The sequence below is a fragment of the Chelonia mydas genome, chromosome 2 (assembly GCF_015237465.2).
Source record: "Chelonia mydas isolate rCheMyd1 chromosome 2, rCheMyd1.pri.v2, whole genome shotgun sequence".
NCBI classification, from domain to species: Eukaryota; Metazoa; Chordata; order Testudines; family Cheloniidae; genus Chelonia; species Chelonia mydas.
In genome coordinates this window covers 228,145,332-228,164,187 of record NC_057850.1, presented here as the reverse complement: position 1 = coordinate 228,164,187, position 18,856 = coordinate 228,145,332, and the positions used below count along the sequence as shown (strand labels likewise).

At 44.0% G+C, this 18,856-nt stretch overlaps 1 protein-coding gene across 1 annotated transcript in view; it reads right to left on the bottom strand.

The window, feature by feature from the left end:
- The window catches only part of GPR158 (G protein-coupled receptor 158), a 306,945-nt gene that overhangs the window by 51,520 nt on the left and 236,569 nt on the right, over positions 1–18,856 (bottom strand). Inside the window, exon 6 of the mRNA XM_007058480.3 lies at positions 14,490–14,599. Within this exon, the coding sequence (XP_007058542.3) occupies positions 14,490–14,599 (110 nt within the window). The remainder of the gene's footprint in view (positions 1–14,489; positions 14,600–18,856) is intronic.

Genomic DNA, 18,856 nt, shown 5'->3' with positions numbered 1-18,856 from the left:
AAGTCGCAGAGGATGGTGTACTCTGACCACACATTGATCAGCACCTGGGTGTGCTCCAGAGACCACATAGCTCCTCTCAGACCATGATCACCTGTATTGATCAATAGATTTTAGCAGAAAACTGTTCTGAAGGGCTCAGCACAGGTTACTACTACTGCTGGAAATGGGAGTTTGGGGCGGGGGAGAGGGAAGTCAGGGATGTTTATACCTTGGAGTAAGGGTCAGGCAGCAAATGGATCAAGGCATTCTGGGAATGGCCTTGGAGAACTATTGATACACGACCCTGCCCCCATCCTCACTGCACTGTATAATGGGTACAGTGCCATGCCACAGCAGAAGCGTGCATACACCCACACCCCTCATGCGTGCTAGCTTTTGCACACAAGACTGTCCTTCAGAGCGTCAGATGTGGACAACAAGGGGCGCATAACATAATAACACACACGTAACTGTGTACAGTCGCAAGTGTAGACGTACCTTTATAAAGAGAGCCACAAGCTATTAACCAATAAGCTAATGGTGTGTACAACAACTACCAAAATATAAATATATTTAAATCATGGACAAAGCATAAACAATAGAGAAGGTTCTGGCACACTGGCTGGCTGTGTCTATGAAACACAATTATACAGTCACCTAAAGGAATGCCTTGCACAGTCACAGATCCACCCATCTGATTATGGAAAATGAAATTCTTATGATAATAAAAAAGAATGAAAAGGAAAAAATGTTTTAGAGAGCAGAAGTTAAGAGAGAGGCTGCAATGAGGAAGCAAGCAAAAACTGTCACAGCTCTGTCGAGTAGGCACAGTACAAAAACTAAATTAATTGCTAACACTATATTGCCAGCCACAGTAAACATTTTTAGAAAGAGATAAATTGGCTAGCTAAGATTAGCCTCATCAGAGAAACAGCAAACCCTAAATGCTAATGAGCCTGCTTCAATTAAAAAAAAAAGGGGCCTGAATAATGTTCAAACACTGGGCCAAATTCTGCCCTGGAGATTTCAGTGGAGTTAAAACTGCTTACACCAGCACTGAATTTGGCCCCTTTAATTTAGTACATGGCTAAATGTTCCATATAGCTTGAAATAGAGAATAAAAAATCAGTACCAGCTATTTGAACATGGAAGACAGAATACCAATGGAAAATCTACACTCCTTGATGCTCAAAGCAGAGAATAATTTAACAATCCAACACTGGCCTCCAAAATGGATTATTCCATAGAAGACAATGAAACCCTCAAAACGCCACCTCAGTGAGAAAAACTTTCCCCTCACACAGCACCTTCCGTACCACTAGCTAGATGAAAGACTACCACCGATCCTCTCGTAATTTAGCAATCAAAAATTCTTGGTACATGCGTGGGGTGGGATTTGTTGTTGGTTTGTGGTTGTTATTTTAAATAGTCTTGGGAAATAAAGGCCTTGTGATTTGTGTATTCCAGCTGACACACTCTGCAAACTATATCAATGATTCTGACTTTGTCTGTGTAGTAATCCAACTGAATGATTACAGACCAAGCCTCTCTGATGATAACAGGGCAAGGTGCCAATTCTTTGTACGTTTGATTGCTCTTGAGCTGCATCCAGCTGCAGCAAGTTAGAAAGCAGTAAGGTGGAAGGGTCCCAGAGTTTGGGCTGCAGCCTGAACCCAAACATCTACACTGCAATTAAACAGCCATGTAGCCCAAGTCCCGCAAGCTCAAATCAGCTGGCATGGAACAGTCCCGGGTTTTATTGCAGCGTAGACACCTTAGGAAGCTAGTCACAGAAGTAGTGTTCCTCCAGCTATGATTTTGGGCATGCTTCAACTACTGGCCATTATAGGGTTCATTTCATTCACTGTCTCCCATGCTGTGGTAACTCGGGATGACTGTTCAGTCATCCTGGAAGTTAGGGAGTCCACATAAGATGAAACGTTGGGGTTTAAAACTGAAAATAATGGTTGAGGCTTCCAGGGTGAATCCCTCTATATCAAAATCTTCAGGTTCATTATTGTGTTCCTTGAATTGGAGCAGGACACAGCTACTAGGCAAGTTTTCATTTTTTTAAAAATAATACTTTTTTTCTCATAGAAGGAGTCCAACAACTGTTTAAGAGCTTTTTTGTTTTACAAAGCCTAATCACCCATTATAGAATACAGATTTAATGGATGGAAAAACAGACAATGTATTCTTTTAAGAATATATTTGCTAGCAATCTGAAAAATGCCAGTGTTCTCATTATTTAATGATAGTAAAAAGCTTTAAATTATTTATTTAAAAATATTTGTGTTCATATTTAATAAAAAAAAGAAGATTGCAGATTATTTATAGAAAAATACATCAGTTAGATACCTGGGTATGATTTGATAGACACTGAAGAGTCTCTTCAATGTATAATATCCCTGCAGTCCTGAATTGTTTTCTTCCAGCACCTGAGGCTGTAATGTTTTGGACTTTGTGGTACAACCCAGAGATCTAATATATTTAGAGTAGACTGGTTATGTCTCAGGAAGTAACCAATTAGCACATTTGAACAATGCACAGATTGGTACAGTGTCAACTTAACATCACAACATTAGCTAATAATGTAGTCACAATATAGTTGTTACCACTGTTCAGACAAAACTACTGAATTGTTGTACACGACTGGTTTTCATGGTAAGTCAGAGAAGTATTAACTAGAAACACATACAGATAACTATTTTCCATAGTTATTTTTGAGGCAGATCGCCTGATTCTCCCAGTACTACAAGCCTGCAAACAGATTTAAACCACTTACGTGATCAGAGCTACTTTCAAGATAATCATTAGCTGGGAAAAGGTGTAGGTCAGTAAATAAGATTGGTGTGAACGTGAAATTTAAATTCACAAAAAAAAGTTTAGTTATCCATACTGACCCAAATTAACACTGACAGCAGAGCTTGTGTTTCAGAGATACATGGAGTTTAAGGCCAGAAGGGACGATTAGAACATCTAGTCTGACCTCCTGTATGAGACAGGCCTTTAAATTTCACCCAGTTACCTTTGTATTGCACTCAATAACTTATTTTTGTGTTTGCATCATGTCAGTGCAGAATTGTGTATGTTATATAATTAGTAGGACACAGGGGTTTTATTACAAAGGCTATTGTCAGGGGCAAGCTGGGATATGAGATCAGTCTAGGCATGTATTATCTGCATGCACCCCAGGTAAAGTGAGTGTGGTCAGATCCAGCTATAGCTGTACTGAATGGTGGTTAGCACTGCTTGGTAGAGATACGTTTGAGAGATCTGTGGATTATTTTGAGGTGTGTGACAGATCTGTGACTGTGACAGGAGGAGGGCTATGTTTTCTACCCTCATGTGTAGGGCCCTACCAAATTCAGGGTCTATTTTGGTCAATTTAATGGTCATAGGATTTTAAAAATCGTAAATGTCATTGTTTCAACTATTTAAATCTGAAATTTCACAGTGTTATAGTTGTAGGGGTCCTGACCCAGAAAGAAGTTGTGGGGGATCACAAGGTTATTGTAGGAGAGGTTGCGGTACTGCTACACTTACTTCTGTGCTGCTACTGGTGGGGGCTGCCTTCAGAGCTGGGCGCCTAGCCAACAGCCGCCGCTCTCCGGCAGCCCAGCTCTGAAGGTGGCACAGAAGTAAGGGTGGCAATACTGTGCCTCCCTAAAATAATCTTGTGACCCATCTGCAACTCCCTTTTCGGCCAGGACCCCCAATTTGAGAAATGCTGGTCTCACCCATGAAATCTGCATAGTATAGTGTAAAAGCACACAAAAGACCAGATTTCATGGGAGGAGACCAGATTTCACGGGGGGAGACCAGATTTCACGGTCTGTGACGTGTTTTTCATGGCTGTGAATTTGACAGGGCCCTAATCACAAGTGTGAGGAAAAGGAAAAGGGGCATCTGGACCTTCAGGATGCAGAATGCATCATTTCTATGCAGAATTTTGTAGGTGATGTTGGTAGCCAGGAATAAGGCTTTTATTACAAATCTTATTGCCAGCAGTGAGGTGGAATATGAGAGGATTATCCTTTAATGATAGTTAAGTGAAAGTACAGGTTGAGATGGTATTTTGTGAGCAAGTGTAAGGAGGTTGTAAAAGACTGTGAAGTGGCGTGCTATTGTTTTTGGGGAATCGGCTAAGAGTCTGAGGATTTAGAACCTTCTGACTCTTATAGTGCGAAGGGCCAATAAGAGTATATGCTATGTGCATACTGAGGCATTGCTTGAAGACAGCAGAGGAAAGGTGATGTGGGCAACCCTTCCCCCCTTCTTTTTACCCTTTTAAATAGTGCTAGATGGAAACCTGTAGTGGCAGTGAATGGGTTGTAAAAGGAGGTGAAGAGCGTGTACATTTCAGCAATTATGTGGTGGTCACAGTAAAGGTGTGGGGCGGGGGGAGAAGGGAGTGATGGGGCCCATTGGACATTGCGGAAAGAAGGCAGAGTTAAGGTTGCATTGGACAACCTTACCTGGGCATTTCCTGGTTTTCAGAAGTTTGAGATTTGCTCAAGTGATCATTCTGCAAGGAGACGACATATCGCCAAGCAACCTTAACTCTGCACTGAGGCATTTTTTTGACACTGAATTGCCAAGATTTTTAATAGGAAAAGATATGTTGTTGGTAGGCGTTAGTAGTAATTAACACAGTTTTACATATTACGTCCCACAATTAGTATGCTGAACCAGCCAGCCCCCTACCCTCAGCAGCAGCAGCAGCCCACCAACCTTGCTTCAGCACAACTCCCCAGCCACACCCCTTACCCATTTTTTGTGTTACCCCCTCCAACCAGGCCCTCTTCCCACTACACTACCTAGGCGCTCCTACCACAAGCAGGAAACATATCTCCCTGAAGTCCTTGCTCCCAGTTATACACATGTGAGGGAGCCCAGCTGAGGAGGAAGGAGCTGAGCTGGACTTACAAAGGCAGGAAATTGACATCTGAGGGGGCAGCTGGGAAAAGGGAGGTGGGAGAAGGGAGGTGCATTTGGGAGAAAGCGGGGGAAGCCATGAGGGTAGGACACAGCTCAGGGAAAGGCAATAAGGTCTAGAAGGGAACAGACCTTGACTGCTGGCTGGAGGGTCCCTGAGCTGGAACTCGGAGTAGAGGACATGCCTGGGTTCCCCTGCCACCACTGAGGGAGTGGCAGTACAAGGCAGTGAATGGGAAGGCTGCCTAGGACTGCTAAAGGAAGACTTTGGTACCCAGGAAGGGGAAAATACGTAGAGTGACCTGGCCAGAGGGCTGATTGACAAAGAGGTTGCAGCAGCTCGTGGAGTGAGGGAGGGGCCATAGACCCAGAGAGGCCAGCAAAGGATACCATGCAACTGTAAGAAGGGGCGTCAACCTCATAAGCTATTCCTCAGAACGCCCAGGAGGAGGTGCCATTCTAGGGGAGAGTGGATCACGCCGTCACAGGTGGAGTTTGTAGCAGGGCCAGCAAGAGAATTTCACAAACAGTATTTTGGAATATGTTTTATGTTTGAGAGAAAGGGCTTCTGACCTCTGACTGCTAGATGTCCAAAAACCAGCGAGGTATCAGAGCTTGTAATGTTTCTATGCCTTACAGTACACATTTTCTGGTCAGCAATGAACCCTCCAATTTCCCAATTAATGTTCTTCTAACATTTATTGCTTGCTTTCATATTGTTGCTGTAACAATTATTCAGCTGCTCACCCAAATCAAAGCAAACTATCACAGCTCCTGGAAACAAATCTCTGATGTGGTCCAAATCTGCTCTCATACATTGTTTGAAGTACTCACCAGGAATATGACCCAGATAATTTCTGCCTGAGTGAATCACCACAATGTCCAGTAGATCACAACCTTTCAAGTTAGACACTGCAGAGTGGGCAAAACATGATGCCAACACAGGCCTCTTCTCTCCACCCAAATCAGCCTGTAGTAAGCAATCTCCATGTCATAGTGTAATCATTGCCCTTCCTCGAACTTCTGCAACCTCACAATCCAAGAACAGCCCAGAATCCACACCTTGGCAACCCTGGCAGGGCACATATTTCTTTTCTGAGCAGCCAAGGTACCGGCACTGTCAGTTCCAAATCTGAGTACAAAGGAGGTCCCTGTTCCAAGGTAATACACTTGCTTGGAATTAGGCCCATATCCCAAAACCACAGAGGACTAAGATTCATTCTAAGACCTCTTCAGGGTACACACAAAATCATCTTTGTCCTTGGGGACTGAAATGCCAAACTGACACTGCTCTGAAATGACAAGTTGTTTTTCATATGAAGTGTACCATAGGGTGGCTGGTTCTTAAAGGGGAGGTGGGTCCCAGACCTACCTGTGACTAATCAGCTGCTTCCCAGCTGATGCAGTGAGGCCAGGGGTCAGGTGATAATTGGAAGATGATCTGGTCCTTGTAAAATCCGCTAAGGAGCTCAGTTGAGCTAAAGAGCTGCAGGCGGTAGGAAGGTGCCTGCAGAAGTCCCTGGGTCAGGAGAAAGAACCCAGTTTATTTACGACTCTCAGGTGGATGGCCTCCAGGGTATAATCCTGCAGAGTGCAGGCAATGAAAGATAATGGCACAAAAGAGATTGCCTTGACTCCAACATGGACAGCCTGTGTAAAGTATTCCTGCAGATGGTAGATATGTTCTTACAGAACACCTGGGTTGGGGGAAGGACATGTATTGAACTTGTGTCAAACAGTTTTATTTTGAAGAAATAAAGCCAAAACCCTGAAGAAAAGGGGACTGTAATACCATGGCTGGAGTATGTTTTTGATGCATGGACTACTCTTGGGGGAATTCTGCACCACTGCACAATGCAGAATTTTGCAGAAATTAATGTTGCGCATGCCGAATTTCCTTTCTCCCACAGAAATCGGCTGCAGTGTGGCTGACTGCCACCAGAGGCTGCTCGACCCGGGAAAGCCCAGCTCACACATAGAAGACACTGCTGCGGGGAGGGAGAGGGAGCTAGAGGGTTCCTAGAAGCTGCAGTTCCCAGCATGCCCTGAAGGAAGGAGGTAGCAGTGTGCAGGAAACTCCATGCAAGCCTGGGACCAAGCATAAGGCTGTTTCTCCCTCTTGATCCCTGGGCTCTGGGGAGGGCATGTTTCTGGGCTCTTGGGGTGAGAAGGGACAGGTATCTGGGCAAGGGGGGGCCACGGCTGGGCTGAGGCGTGGGTATCTGGGCTGGTGGGGGGCGTGGCTGGGCTCGGGGGAGGAGGGGTTTTGGGTGTATTCGCTGGGGGAGCACCATGGCTGGGCTCTGTGGGGGAGGGGTTGTGGGTGTCTGGTCCCCTGGCTGGGCTCTGGGGAGGGGGAAGGGGGCAGAGAAACAGGAACTGGGTTGTCATAGGGGTTTCTTTAACTGTCTGCTCCTGGGGGAATTTTTGTGTGTGTCTGTATTGTTACCGACATACCTGCTCCTAGGTATTTTGAAATAAATTACCAAAATAATTGAAACTGGTGTGATTATGTAGTGTTATTTTGACAAATAAAATTTTCAGAATTTTGCAGAATTTTAAAATATCTTGCGCAGAATTTTTAATTTTTTGGCGCAGAAAGCCCCCGGAGTAATGGGCCAATAAGTTAACCCACTGGCTTATAAAGTGGAACAGAAATTTTCCTCTGGAATCTCTAACTGGCCACCCAGTAAATATGAACTTTTCTGATGAATTATTCCTCATGTAGACATTCAGCAACGCTGTATCTCTCTTCATGTCTAACTTCCGTTCTTCTTCTTCTTTTGTATGGGTTGGGTAGCTAGCAATGACTACAAATTTATATCTAGATTTGATGGCCAGCACATTGCCGCATCAGTGAGATGATGAATGTCCTTCAGGCCCCCGGTGAAAGAACAAAGGGGACACTCAGATATAATGTGCTCCATCGTTTGTGTCTGGTGACCAAAAAGTGGAGTTACTGACAGGTGTTTGCCTAGTTTTCCATTTAAAGAGGGTTTGTCCACATTTCCCAGGAGATTTCCTGATGTGACTCAATCCACACCAGTGTTTCTGACATAAATCAAAACCCGGTGGTTCCTTGACAGGGTCAATGACAAGCTATTTGTTTTGAGTGGTTGAAACACTCCATGGGACTCTCCTTTGAGCCTCAGTGTCAAAGTTGGGTGTAAGGGTCTTGATGCAGTTCCATAGCAGGATTTTAATCTTGCCTTTGGTGGGTTCTGCAAGTCATCATGCAGCGGGATTCTTGTGTTTGCACTGACATGGTTAAGAATGCAAGATGTCTGAGCAGCTCTTCTAATCTGTGAAGCCTGGATGTGCAGTAGGACCAGGAGCCAGTCAACTGGAGTCAATTTGAGCATCCCTGACATTATGGAAGTTATCATTCCCAGGTTGAGAACCGATGGTCCAAAAAAAGAACAGTACATGACCATTCTTCCCTCCAGAATTACTCTCTCTCACCCAGCCTCTTCTGTGTATTTTTCTTTAATTTTGATGCCAAGATGGTAGACATTCCAAAAATAAAATCTAAGCATAGAACCTGTTTTTAAATAAAAAACACAGACAAGGACACAGAGACAATCTGCAGTCACAGAGATGTATAGAAAGAAGCAACATCAGCAGCTCATTTGACCCCAAAGGGCTACCTTTAGAACAGCATTGCATTTGATCCACTAGAAACATTCTGTGGACTTCATTGTTGAGGAAAGTACTAGAGTCTTCTGTTCACCTCCCTGAATTTAAATCCGTTAAGTTTAGCTCATTTTCCTGTTTTCTCAAGAAAAAGTGGAGTTATAAATTCAGCTCATTATTTATAAATGCACAGTGAATAAAAAGTGGTTGAGGGTCAGAATGGATGACATAAAAATGGCACTGATAGGTTGATCAAAGACAGAAGATGATGCTGTTTATTTTACCCATTCTTCCTACAATAGGCTGTTCAGCCGGTTTGGGCACATGTATACAGCACCTTTCGGGTTTTCTGAAAGAACTGCAGAAGGTAGGTATGAGTAATGTGTGGCTGATCTGGAGATCCTTTAGACTTTGTTAGCATCATTCCTAGGGCTGCTCCACTGTCCTAGGATTCCCGCTGATCTCAAAATAACCAATTCATTGTCATAAACAAGTTCTTCCCACAAGTAAGTGTGGATGTGGCCACAGAAAATCTTCAGTTGTCTATTCTGTCCATTCTTCATTTCTGTTATGATCATAGATTAAATTAGATCTTCCAAGAATCTCAATGCTGGTCTTGTGCGGATTTATACAGCAGCCAGTTCTTTCTTACCTCACATGACTCAATTATAATTATTATTTAAAATATGTATCATAGGTTTACTCAGTCCTTCAGGATCACTACTTATACTTGGAGGAAGACATGCCCAAAATGTTTATAAATAGAGAATAAATAATAAATAGTAAATAGAGAAGGCAAGGCATAAGATTACAATACAGACATGCAGCTATAGAGTATAGAAACAAAAATGCACACCTTGTTGAATAAACTGGCATAAAAGCCAATTAAAGCAGTTTACAAGAGGTGGAGTAGTCATAAAGTCGTGAAGAGACATTAAATGAATCCAATGATAATGTAAATGTTATAGCTGAAAAATGCAGTTACTTATTCTGGGCCTAACATCAGCAGCACAATAATTTCAACCAAGAAATAAAAACCAGAGTTCTTAAAACTTTCTCTACATAGTCCAACTGTCGTGCCCCAGTATGGTTTTTGTTTGTATTGTTTTAATTTTATTTTAAAATTTTCATATGAATATATACCCTTGTGATTGCCTCTACTGCAGCTTGGAGAGACCTATTTCTAGGGGTTCATTCATCATAACGTGCTTGACTGTCAGCAAAAGTACTAAGTAGTGTGAAATGTGGCGACGTTGCGGAGCAGGGGGTATGGAGGCTTGTGTGTTTTAGCATAGACACTTGGCTTGTAGGAACTAGACTGAGAACTCAGTTTACACAGGCAACTGAACAGCCATCAGGTAACAACTGTTGTGGTCCCACAACTTTGCCTGGATTTGAACGGGCAATCTAGAGGTACAAGAGCTTCTATTCTATTTTCCAATCCTTTCCTCGCCTTACTTAAATGCAATTCCAGGTCCCTTATCACAATATGGCATCACCATCCATGTTAACTTTAAGTCATGTGATCAGCCTGTTACAGAACCGCATGTGGAACAATAATCTGGATTCTAGACATTCCTAGGCTCTTATTCTGAGCTCAAGATAATAGCTCCTCTAAACAAAACCCCCAATTCTCCTCTATATTTTCCGAAGTCCTCCAATATACTTCCCTTCTCACACCAGAATTCATCCTCTGCAAAGAAGGTACTTAGAGTATCATTTGTGACTTTTTTGATATATTTCAGTGCAAAGAGGTGATCAGACACCATTAAACAAACAGGCAAAGTATACCTACTGATATCAATACATATAATTAGTGCAAAATCCAGATGTCATCGGCCGTATCATAGCACAGTTCAGAGCATTATACTGGATCTCACTTGTATATCATGCCAATGGATTAAAGAAGCTAGAGTAAAACATAAGCATGACTACTTTACAGCTTCATCAGTTTTCTACGTGCTAATATTTATATACTCTCTTTTGCTCGCTCTTCATAAATACATTTAGGGGATGGATGTATAAGTAAGTATTCCTCTGTATTTCTTTTCATTGTGGTGTAAGGGGGAAAGTGTTTAGATTTTATCTAATACATGCCCACAAAAGGCATTGATTTATAAGGAGGCTATAGAGGTGGGATTTGAAGTTGGGTCTCAAAGTATCAGCATCCCCAGTTGAGTGCTCTGCTAGTTCAGCGAATTTCTTCATACATAACCCAAAATTCCCTGAACACTTTCTCTGGCAGGCAGTTACATCTGAGATAGTTCAGCCTGTTTGCCATCTGTGCCTGAGGAAAGCAACCTTTGGCTTGTGAGCCTTGAAAAGCTTATAATAAGCATGTATGGCATTCTGTCTGTTTTAGGATTTTCTATAGCCTCCATCACCATGTGGTATCAAAACATTTATAACATTAAAACAAAAAAATCCTTTACCACTTTCCTCTCTTTGGACCCTTGAAGGAACGTTTAGATATTTTACTCCCCTTTATCTTCAAATAAATCTTTTCCCCCTCTGCTAAAAACTCTGTATGATTTTACAATGTGCCTGTGTAACCCATGTGCCTAATAGGGTAGCTGCTTTTCAGGGGGTCATGTACTCTGTGTGAGTTGGGAGAAGCTGAGCCCAGGAGCAGAGCAGGCTGTTATCCTTAACTCTGAAGCATTTTGCAGCAGGTTAGTGATATTGTTAACTCTCTAACAGGGAAGCAGGTTAGTGATATTGTTAACTCTCTACAGGGCAATGTTAATTATAGCAAGGGGAATTTGGGAGGGAAAAATAATTTCTTCGATTTTAACTGTATGCTTTGAACGTTGTTTTGATTTTAGCCAAACTGTTCCAGTTAAATTGTCTCAACTAGTATGATCACCAACTTTTGTTTAAATGTAGTAATGGGGAAAGAGACATTTATATTTTGCTATTCTCGGTTTTGTATTTTCTTGTAACATTTTTCTTCAAATCTATACACTTAACTGAGTGATTGGTTAATCAGGTAGCTGACTGGCTAGTAGTGATTTCAACAGAGGAAGAGTCTGGATGGATTCCAACTGAAGATTCCTACAAGCAAGTGTGGTAAGATGTTTTAGACTCTGCAGAGTGTATAGATTTCATGATCAAAGACTCTAACTGAGACAAAGGCCTGGTCTACACTATGGGGTTTGGTCGAATTTAGCCGCGTTAGGTCGATTTAAAAATGACTGCATCCACACAACCAACCCTGTCCATCGACCTAAAGGGCTCTTAAAATTGACTTCTGTACTCCTCCCCGACGAGGAGAGTAGCACTAAAATCAACCTTGCTGGGTCGAATTTGGGTTGGGTGGACTCAAATCTATGGTACTGGCCCCCAGGAGCTATCCCAGAGTGTTCCATTGTGACCGCTCTGGACAGCACTTTGAACTCCGATGCACTACCCAGGTACACAGGAAAAGCCCTGGGAACTTTTGAATTTCATTTCCTGTTTGGTCAGCGTGGTGAACTCAGCAGCACAGGTGACTATGCAGTCCCCCCAGAATTGTAGAGTATAGAATGTTTCTCCGCTCCCCCATCATCTTCGTCCCTGAGGTTATTGCAGATGAGAAGGTGAAAAAAATGCACTCACGATGACATGTTTTCTGAGCTCATGCAGTCCTCCCACACTGTTAGGGCACAGCTTACTTAATGCATAGAGGCATTCAGTGGCAGAGGCCAGGAAAGAATTAAGTGAGCGCGAAGAGCGGAGGCATGACACGATGCTGAAGCTAATGGGGGAGCAAACGGACATGATGAAGCATCTGTTGGAGCTGCAGGAAAGCCAACAAGAGCAAAGACCCCCGCTGCATCCACTGTATAACCACCTACCCTCCTCCCCATGTTCCATAGCCTCCTCACCCAGACGCTCAAGAATGCCGGGGGGGAGGCTCTGGGCACCCAGCCACTCCACTCCAGAGGATGGCCCAAGCAACAGAAGGCTGTCATTCAAACAATTTGATTTTTAGTGTGGCTACAATAAGCAATGTGGCCTTCTCCTTCCCTCCTCCTCCACCCCACCCGGGCTACCTTGTCCGTTATCTCATTTTTTTTTTAATTAATAAAGAACGAATGCATGGTTTCAAAACAATAGTTACTTTATTTCGAAGGGGGGAGTGTGGTTAGCTTACAGGGAATTATAATCAACAAAGGGGGCTGGCTTGCATCAAGGAGAAACACACACAACTGTCACGCCAAAGCCTGGCCAGTCATGAAACTGGTTTTCAAAGCCTCTCTGATGCGCAGTGCGCCTTGCTGTGCTTTTGTAATTGCCCTGGAGTCTGGCTGCTCAAAATCAGATGCCAGGCAATTTGCCTTAACCTCCCACCCCGCCATAAACGTCTCCCCCCTACACTCACAGATATTATGGAGCATACAGCAAGAAGCAATAACAATGGGAATGTTGGTTGCCCTGAAGTCTGACCTAGTCAGCAAACAGCACCAGCGAGCTTTTAAACGTCCAAAGGCACATTCTACCACCATTCTGCACTTGCTCAGCCTATAGTTGAACTGCTCCTTACCACTGTCCAGGCTTCATGAGCCATGGGAGCAAGGGGTAGGCTGGGGTAGGTGCGACTGAACGGTGCTGCCAGCTGGGAGAGCAGCCTGAGGAAGAAGCCTCCAGGTCGCATGATATTCCAAGCAGGACTGAATCTCCATGAGACGAAACTTAAAGAAGAGAATGACCTGGAGTCTCTGGCTCCCATTCGGTGCTCTAAGAGGAGAATAGCCATGTCTGTCCAGGAGCCCCTGATCGACCTCACCGAGGTCTACCAGGAGCACCCAGGAGACATATGATGGCTATCAGTCCTACTGCACCATCTGCCACGAAGGCAAGGAGCTGCTGCTGTGTAGCAATGCAGTACCGCATCTGCCAGCAGCCCCAGGAGACGTACGGTGATGGTGAGCTGAGCGGGCTCCATGCTTGCCATGGTATGGCGTCTGCATGGGTAACCCAGGAAAAAACGCGCAAAATGATTGTCTGTCGTTGCTTTCATGGAGGGAGGGAGAGGGGCCTGACGATGTACCCAAAACCATCTGCAACAATGTTTTTGCCCCATCAGGCATTGGGAGCTTAACCCAGAATTCCAATGGGTAGCGGAGACTGCGGGAAATGTGGGATAGCTACCCACAGTGCACCACTCTGTAAGTCAATGCTAGCCATGGTAGTGAGGACGCACTCCGCCAACTTAATGTGCTTAGTGTGGACATATGCAGTTGACTGTATAAAATCAGTTTCTAAAAATCGACTTCTATAAAATTGACCTAATTTCATAGGGTAGCCATACCCTTAGCTTTTGGGACTCAGCCTAAGCTGTTGGGTCCTCACTGTTTCTTCTCACTGTATTTCTGTGGGGACTGAACTATTCAGAGTTTAATTTGTTTTCTTTATTTATGTTTATGCATAACTGTGAAGATAATGCCTGTAGATTATAAAATACCCATGTTATGCTGTAAAATTAGATCATTATGTTTCTTTATCATAAGATTTTATAAAGCTGTTTAATTAAATTCATTTCTTTCATTCATTTTGGGACATGAATATGGGGAGGCTGACCCTGTGCAATTGTTGCTGAAAATCCTTAAGAGATTGAACTCTGGATCTCCAGCTACTTTTCTATGGGAGTTGGGGTTTTTTAAGGCACTAGAGAAGGGCAATGAAGCGAACTCTAGCCCACCCAAAGGTTACCCCTGTATCAATTATTCCTCCTTAGTCGAATCCTGTGGCCTTGACTCAACCACTCTGGCATATAGATTCCTCAAAAACTAATATTACTACTATTACTACTTCAGGAACATTGAGAAGAGAGAGACATTGGTTTTAAACCTCAGGAAGAGCTGTTGTTTATAATAAATTCTCACCGCTCGTTTCTAGTTGACCACACACAGAGTACATACTACCACAGTGATGGAAATTAATAATACATGAAATACCTGTGGAGCTTGAGTGTCACAGTTCCATAAACAGTAGTAAAGCCCAGAAGACGAACCCATCTTAGGAGAACACAGCGAAATATGCTTGGCTCAAAATACAAAATGATAACCTATGGAACAGAGAGACAAAGAAAGAGAGCTTCAGTGCCAGCTTTCATGGGGAAATAGTTGTTGATTCAAATGCAGAATTGGATTTATACAATATAAGCAGTGGACATTTTCAAGCTTGTATTACTGTGTAACCCACACACCTCCTGGGTGTGGTGATCTGTCCCATCTAGTGTCACCGAGACCACTTAGAGAGAGAGAGATTAATGAGTCTGCTCTAGTGCCTTAGCTAACAGCCCGATGGCTTTTAGCTCATGCAGTAGAGGCTCATGAACTAAACTCCAGAGGCCCAGGTTCAATCCCGCCCACTGACGACCGGGGTATGTCGGTGTTACAACTGCATATTGAGATTTTACAGTAAAGTAACTAGATAATCTGATCAACCCACTGGCACAGTTCTGGGTGCTGATTGCCCTCTGCAGGGAGCTGGCAAAGGCCCTATGACAAGCTATGGAGTGATAGAACCTCTAAACACACTTCTGAGGACTTTTAGCAAAATGAAAGCATATACAGTATCCAGAGGCTACAAGAGCACAAAGGAGATTTTTAGTGGACTGTTATAATATTCTTTGGTGGGCCTCGTCCCACAGCTTGATTGATTACATTTATTATAGCAACTATATCACACTTCACAGTAATTCCTTCTAATAAACATGATAAAAGCTGAGCATCTCATTTTGCCTCTCAAACCCTCGCTGTATTACTCTTGATAACATCACCATCCTTAGCATCAGGACATTGGTGATATATATGATGCCTCTCTTCTTTTCCCTTCCCTTCCCTCCCCACCACTCTGGACTCTCAAAACCCAGCTGCCTCTTCCTCTACAACATCCCTCCTCACACTGATTGGTAATTATCTTTGTTCACCTTCTGGCCTCTTCTTGTCTTCTTGTCCATACAGAACGCTGCTACTACAATCAACTTCTCTCATCACTCCAATCATGCACTCTTTTCTCTCAATCTCTTTGCTGACTTCCTCTCAGCTTCTTCATCAAGTTCAAGCTTTTCTTCCTAATCTTCAAGGCCATGAAATCATGCCCTACTTATACAGCTCTGCTCATTTCCTCTAACAACCCCTACGGCTGCCAAAGCCTCCTTCATAGACACCTGTTTTGTATCCTTCTACCAGTCTTATTTTTGTGCCCTCTTCCATCCTAAACCCTATGCTTGGAGCACTCTCCTTTTTGCAAAACAACCTCCTCCTCTTCATTCTAATCCTTTTTTACAACTACATATCTCCAAGAAAACCTTTCATCATCAACCAAAAGAGACAGAGACAGGTAAAAAAACATCTGAACCATTATGAGATTGAACTTGATTGGTATTGTGTGTGTCTGAACTGTATTATCTGACCTAGACTGTTCTAGAAGCACTTAGAGCAGTGGTGGGCAACCTGCAGCCCACGGGCCACACACGGCCCATCAGGGTAATCTGCTGGCGGGCCACGAGACAGTTTGTTTACATCGACCATCCGCAGGCACGGCCACCAGCAGCTCCCAGTGGCCGCGGTTCACCATTCCCAGCCAATGGGAGCTGCGGGAAGCGGTGTGGGCTGCAGTGATATGCTGGCCGTCACTTCCTGCAGCTCCCATTGGCTGGGAAGGCAAACCGTGGCCACTGGGAGCTGCAGGTGGCCGTGCCTGTGGAACGGTTAATGTAAACAAACTGTCTTGCGGCCTGCTAGCGGATTACCCTGATGGGCCGCCTGTGGCCTGCAGGTTGCCCACCACTGACTTAGAGCTTTTGGAGAGGAATGTTTTATAAGCTGGAAGGAAATAAAATTGGAAACTGATTGCAACAGAGATTGTGTCTTCCTCTGTGTTTGCACAGCACAAACCCAATGACCGTGTTCAGTAACTATGAACAAAGAAAGAGTTATATAATATACTTGGTGTTCAGAATCAGTAAAATCAGTCTAGAGGAAAAATGCACTGAAATGTTCAGGACCATCTGCCAGTCAGCCCAGTACACAGTTAGTACTTTCTGGCAGTAGTGGTATTATTGTGCCTATGGCCTGCCACATTATATTATCTTCCTAAGTAAATGCTTTATTCGGAGCGAGAATTCTAGCCCAGGACGTTGGCAGGGAGACCAGAACAAAGTCCTCTGGGTGACATAGATAGATTAAGGAATGGTGGAAGAAAAAAATGGCAGAGATGTAGATATAGAGCAAGAGCTGGAAAAACCTCAATTTCTCTTGCTGAAGAACCAATACGTAAGTTTTTTTTAAAAAAAATCATGTTTTGCCAAATCAAAAATAACAATGCAAAATGTCATCTGTTTTTCTCAGTCCACTCTCAATGAACTGGATGTGCTTCAGAGAAGCAGGTGATTCATAGGCATTTGATAAATGCTGCAAGGAGAGAAAAGAAACGCATGCAACTGTGTCTTCCATTACATTTCTATCAGTGGCAATGCATCTTAGCAGAGATGCTACAAGTGCTACTGAGCCCCCACCACCAATTCTTCTTATGGCAGACCAGGAGATGGGGCGTGAGGTGCAAATGGATGAAAGCCAGAGAGTGAGGAGAAGTGAATCCAGCAGAAGCAGCTGTCCTATCTCGGGGCCTCTCCTTCTGCCCCTCCACCCCCACGAACATGATACAGCTCTGTGGTGACCTAGAATCCTATTTTCGACATCTCCGACTCAAGGAATATTTCCAACACACCTCTGAACAACATACTAATTCCCAGAGACCTCCCTACCAACACTACAAAAAGAAGGATTCTAGGTGGACTCTTCCTGAAGGTCGAGACAGCAGACTGGACTTCTACATAGAGTGCTTCTGCCGACGTGCACGGGCTGAAATTGTGGAAAAGCAGCATCACTTGCCCCACAACCTCAGCCGTGCAGAATACAAAGCCATCTACAGCCTCAGAAACAACTCTGACATCATAATCAAAAAGGCTGACAAAGGATGTGCTGTTGTCATCATGAATAGGTCGGAATCTGAACAAGAGGCTGCTCGGCAGCTCTCCAACACCACTTTCTACAAGCCATTACCCTCTGATCCCACTGAGAGTTACCAAAAGAAACTACAGCATTTGCTCAAGAAACTCCCTGAAAAAGCACAAGATCAAATCCGCACAGACACACCCTTGGAACCCCGACCTGGGATATTCTATCTACTACCCAAGATCCATAAACCTGGAAATCCTGGGCGCCCCATCATCTCAGCCATTGGCACCCTGACAGCAGGATTGTCTGGCTATGTAGACTCCTTCCTCAGGCCCTACGCTACCAGCACTCCCAGCTACCTTCGAGACACCACTGACTTCCTGAGGAAACTACAATCCATCGGTGATCTTCCTGATAACACCATCCTGGCCACTATGGATGTAGAAGCCCTCTACACCAACACTCCACACAAAGATGGACTACAAGCCATCAAGAACACTATCCCCGATAATGTCACGGCTAACCTGGTGGCTGAACTTTGTGACTTTGTCCTTACCCATACCTATTTTACATTTGGGGACAATGTATACCTTCAAATCAGCGGCACTGCTATGGGTACCCGCATGGCCCCACAGCATGCCAACATTTTTATGGCTGACTTAGAACAACGCTTCCTCAGCTCTCGTCCCCTAACGCCCCTACTCTACTTCTGTATATTGATGACATCTTCATCATCTGGACCCATGGAAATGAAGCACTTGAGGAATTCCACCATGATTTCAACAATTTCCATCCCACCATCAACCTCAGCCTGGTCCAGTCCACACAAGAGATCCACTTCCTGGACACTACAGTGCTAATAAACGATGGTCACACAAACACCACCCTATACCAGAAACCTACTGACCACTATTCCTACCTACATGCCTCCAGCTTTCACCCTGACCACACCACACGATCCATTGTCTACAGCCAAGCTCTGCGATACAACCGCATTTGCTCCAACCCCTCAGACAGAGACAAACACCTACAAGATCTCTATCAAGCATTTTTACAACTACAATACCCACCTGAGGAAGTGAAGAAACAGATTGATAAAGCCAGAAGAGTTCCCAGAAGTCACCTACTACAGGACAGGCCTAACAAAGAAAATAACAGAACGCCACTAGCCGTCACCTTCAGCCCCCAACTAAAACCCTTCCAACGCATTATTAAGGATCTACAACCTATCCTGAAGGATGACCCAACACTCTCACAAATCTTGGGAGATGTGCCAGTCCTTGCCTACAGACAGCCCCCCAACCTAAAGCAAATACTCACCAGCAACCACATACCACACAACAGAACCACTAACCCAG